The sequence below is a fragment of the Crocodylus porosus genome, unplaced genomic scaffold, assembly GCF_001723895.1.
Source record: "Crocodylus porosus isolate Cpor-Errol unplaced genomic scaffold, CroPor_comp1, whole genome shotgun sequence".
In the NCBI taxonomy this organism is placed as follows: domain Eukaryota; kingdom Metazoa; phylum Chordata; order Crocodylia; family Crocodylidae; genus Crocodylus; species Crocodylus porosus.
The window spans coordinates 88,504,598-88,509,038 of NW_017728943.1; the positions used below are offsets into that span (position 1 = coordinate 88,504,598).

A 4,441-nucleotide genomic window follows, 5' to 3' on the forward strand; every position below is an offset into this window, starting at 1 on the left:
ACAGCCCCCCAGTTTCTTAATGAGAACAGGGTGAGAGACAGTGTCGAAGGCCTTCCAAAAGTCCAGAAAGACTATGTGCACTCCTGCCCCTGCATCTAAGGATTTGGTGACCTGGTCATAGAAGGCCAGCAGGTTGGTCTGACAGGACCTGCCTCTAATGAACCCGTGTTGGTTGCCCCGAAGCATAATCTCCCCTGCTGGTCCCTCGTGGACATGTGCCAGGATACTTCTCTCAAAAAGCTTACCCAGGATCTAGGTAAGACTAACTGGCCTATAGTTCCCTGGTCCTCCTTCCTCCCTTTTTTGAAGATGGGAACTACATTGGCCCTCTTCCAGTCCTCTGGCACCACACCAGAGCACCACAAGTGCTCGCAGAGGCGTGCCAGGGGTCCCGCAATGACTTCAGCTAATTCCCTCAGCACTCTGGGGTGGAGATCATCTGGAGCAGCTGATTTAAATACCTCCAGTCCCTCCAGAAGTTCCCTGACTAGATCCTCCCTGACCCTTGGCCTAGGTGTGCCTGGCCTGGGCGGGGGCCAGTGATCTGGTCCCTGCTCAGGAAAATGGAGGCAAAGAAGTTGTTAAATAGGTTATTTTTGTCATCTGGTGTGACGATCAAATTCCCTAGTGTGTCTTGCAGGGGCCCCACATTACCCGGTACCTTCTTTTTGCCCCCTACGTACTTAAAAAAGGAGTACTTGTCCTTGATCCAGGAAGCTAGTCCCAGTTCCACCTCTGCCTTGGCCTTTCTGACAGCCCCCCTGCATCCCCAAGCAAGCACAGTATAGTCCTCTGTGGTGATGGCCCCTCCCTTCCATTGGGTGTGCGCCTCCTTTTTAGCTAGGAGACATTCCCCTATGCTTTTGGGGAGCCACGGGGGCTTTTGTGCCCTCCTGCTCCCTTGGATACGTGTTGGGATTACCTCCCTTTGGGCTGGGAGGGTCGTCTCCTTAAGGAGCGACCACTCTCCTTGGACACCTGGCTCCCCTCCAGGACCTCAGTGCTTTCCCAAGTCTCCTTAGCTCATTGAAGTCCACTGTCCTGAAATCAAGGGCTGCTGCCTTGCTGCAGGTCTTTGCCACCTTGCACTGGATGGTGAATTCCAGCAGGCGATGATCACCCGCAGCCCCCTCACCAGGTCATCACCCGTGGCCAGCACTAGGTCCAACAAGGTGTCTACCCTGGTGGGGCTTTGCACCTACTGGGTTAGATGGAGGTCCTACATTTTGGCTAGGAACCTATGTGAGCGGTCAGACCTGGCTGACTGCTCTTCCCAGCAGATGTCTGGAAAGTTCAGGTCACCCACCATGACCACAGCCTTTGACCTAACTACCTCCATGAGCTGACTTAAGAATTCCTGGTCTAGCTCTTCCCCTTGTTTGGGAGGTCTGTAGTAGATCCCCACTATTAAGTCCGTTTCCCCTCGACTGCCTTGTATTCTAACCCAGAGCACTTCAGTGTGCCCCTCCTCTGACTCTGTGCTACCTGGTGATGATGTGTATTCCTCCTTGATGTAGGGTGCCACACCCCGACCTTTCCTCCCTGTCCTGTCCCTCCTGTACATCCTCTAACACAGAAATATATGATCCTGCTAGCACGTATTATAAGATTTTTGAATGAATGAAAAATAGAATGCTTTGGATTTTCTTAAGCATCCTTTATTATAAATTATGGTACTAAAATGGTATAAGCCCTGATAGTTTAAATTATAAATAAACAGAACCAAGTTCTTACAGCCAAAACAAAACCTACCTGAAAAATTATTAAAACCAATAGGAAAGCAGTAGTTTAAAATAACTGGTCTAATTTTAAAAAAAATGAAGGTATAAAGACACCTATGGAAGACATAGGTTTGTAATTGCTGTTCTTCCGTTTCCTTTGATTTCAATCCAGTTCATCTGAGTCTTTTATGCCTCTTAATCTTCCCTGTGATCAGTCTAATTTTTCAAATATTGTACCCACTGAAAAATATGCATTTGTGTCTGCCAAAATGTTTGCACATTTTTGTCAAATCTCTCACTTCTTTCCCTCTCGTATCCAAGGGTTTTCTTGCATTTTTTTTTAACAAACTAACTCTGATAGGTTCTCTCACCTCATTTTTACAAGGGAAACAGTTCTTTTTCCCTTACTCACACACGCACTCTTGCTGCCTTCAATTGGGCTTATTGCAAATGCCTCTACCCTAACTGGAACTGTTTCCTTGAACCTCCCACTTATTTCCTCCTCTGCTCCTCTCTTCTGTACTATGCATAAAAAATCCAAGTTGTTAGCAACAAATAGCCTAATCTTGCCATCCTTCAAAACAGATATGTGTCTTTTTAAAAACATTTGAAAGAGATCAGCATCATGCTACTGGATCACAAGAGATACCAGAATGAAGGCTGTATCCAACCCCACCCATCTGACAGTATAGGGCAGGGGTTTGTCAATGGGGGGTACACATACCCCTGGGGGTACTTTGAAAGGTCCTAGAGGGTACGTGCGGGCAGGCAGGGATGAAGCGCCTCTACCCACCACCCCACATTGCTGCCTCCCAGGAGCGAGGGGGGAGGGCGAAGGGGAAGGCCTCACATATGGCAACCACCGCCACCATCCACCACCCTGCGCCACCCACTGCCTCACACCACTTTCCCCACAGTGAGGCCCATCAGCAGCCCATGGAGCCACTCCCACCAGCTGTGGGAAAGTGGGGTGTGGCTGCAGCTGCTGCATGCAAGCCCTCCCCTCCCCCGTGTCCGGCTGCTGTCACCAGAAGGGGTATACTTCTTAAAAAAGGTTGAAAACCCTGGGCTAGGGTGAAGGCTGTGCGTATATGTAATCTTCCAGTTACATGATTCCAACCGAAACTCAAGTCTGGGTGAAAAAGGGCTTTGAAAATTATGAAGCAATAACAGTAAGGGTTTTTTTTTTTTTTTTAATAATACTCTGCTTAGACTGCTAAGACTACTTAGGTACATACTGGATTTTTCTTAATAGGATGCACCAAACCAAATGTCCAAACTCTACACGAAGCTACTGAAGCTGGAACAGGAAACTGAGCTTCTGAGGGATATTAACAGAGCTCTAAGGGAAGAAAATATTTTTCTTAAGGAGCAGCTGAAGAAATGGGACACAGGACACCATGAAAGTTAGTGCAAAACGCTATACAGTTGCATACTCTGTTATAGATCACTTATATGCACCAAGCTCCACCTGTTCCAGGAGGTTCTAAGAAAAAGTTTAGTTTCATGGCACTGAATTTCTTCTCTGACAAGAGCAAAATGATGAAATTCCCATTTTTAAGCAGCAATATAAGAATGCAGAATCAACTTTTTGTCTCGGTCAGCCTCTGCTTGTAGTAATATAATTAATAAAAATTCTGTCTTGCACTTTAGGTAAGAATATGAAGTCACCTCACAAATGGACAATTAAGATGACAAAACCACCTCTCTCATCAGAAGGAACTCACCAGCTGTGCCATTACCGGACCAGCTATGACAGCGATTTTGCTAAAGCCCTTAAGGTCTTCTATCAAAACATGAATGTACTAAGAGGACAGTTTCTGAAGCTGAAGCACAGCAAACCCCCCGTATGTCTGATTTTTGAAGTGTTGTTTTAAGAAATGGGAACTGGGCCTCTTTTCAGATTTAAGATCCTTTTATGTCACCAGCTTTCACTACAGGATTGCAGGTGACATAATTCTTATTTCTTGCAACTATTTCCTTTCCTGCTTTTTGCACTAGAACAAACTTGTTTCCACGAGCTTGTTTGGCAGCGTTCTTAGGCTAGGAATAGATGATATATTTACCCCTGGACAAGTTGTGCCCATGTTTATCCTGGACCAGAAATATCCCAGGATTGGCGTGTACACAATTCACTCTTCCAATCAGGGTTTAGTAAACAGATGAATGCACTGCTGCTTTTTTGCCATTAATGAGGTAATCCCAGGATGCACTCTGTGATGTACTGGAATAAACTGTTAGTACTTCTTATCCAATAACCTTTTTTAGGATTTATCCTGGGACAATGGACATGGATATCTGAGTGATCACATTTTGTCTTGGGATAAAATGGTTTATTCTGGGACACATTAAGGCTACAAACAGACCTTGCATATTAAGGCCTGCAAGTAAAGTTAAGTATGTTTCCTTGCAATCTGGAATATATACACATACACATACACCCACACCATGTTTTCATAACCCACCATGTAGAAGCTGGTGGGTCACTACTACTAATGATTTGGATGATGGGATTGAATGCACATTTAGTAAATTTCTGGATGAAGCTAAGTTAGGTGGACTTGCAGACACCCTAGAGAGTTTGACTAGGATCCAGAACGGCCTGGATAAACTTGCAAAATAGTCTGCAAACAATCAGCTGAGAGTCAACAAGGACAAATGTAAAGTCCTGCACTTGAGATGAAATAATTGTATGCACAAATACAGACTGGAGAATGACA

The 4,441-nt window shown here is 45.4% G+C and overlaps 1 protein-coding gene across 1 annotated transcript in view; it reads left to right on the forward strand.

The window, feature by feature from the left end:
- Positions 1-4,441, forward strand: part of LOC109319094 (kinesin-like protein KIF28P) — a 27,253-nt gene extending 22,812 nt beyond the window's left edge. Inside the window, exons 13-14 of the mRNA XM_019548608.1 lie at positions 2,977-3,127; positions 3,375-4,441. Of these exons, the coding sequence (XP_019404153.1) occupies positions 2,977-3,127; positions 3,375-3,598 (375 nt within the window). The 3' untranslated portion in view covers positions 3,599-4,441. The remainder of the gene's footprint in view (positions 1-2,976; positions 3,128-3,374) is intronic.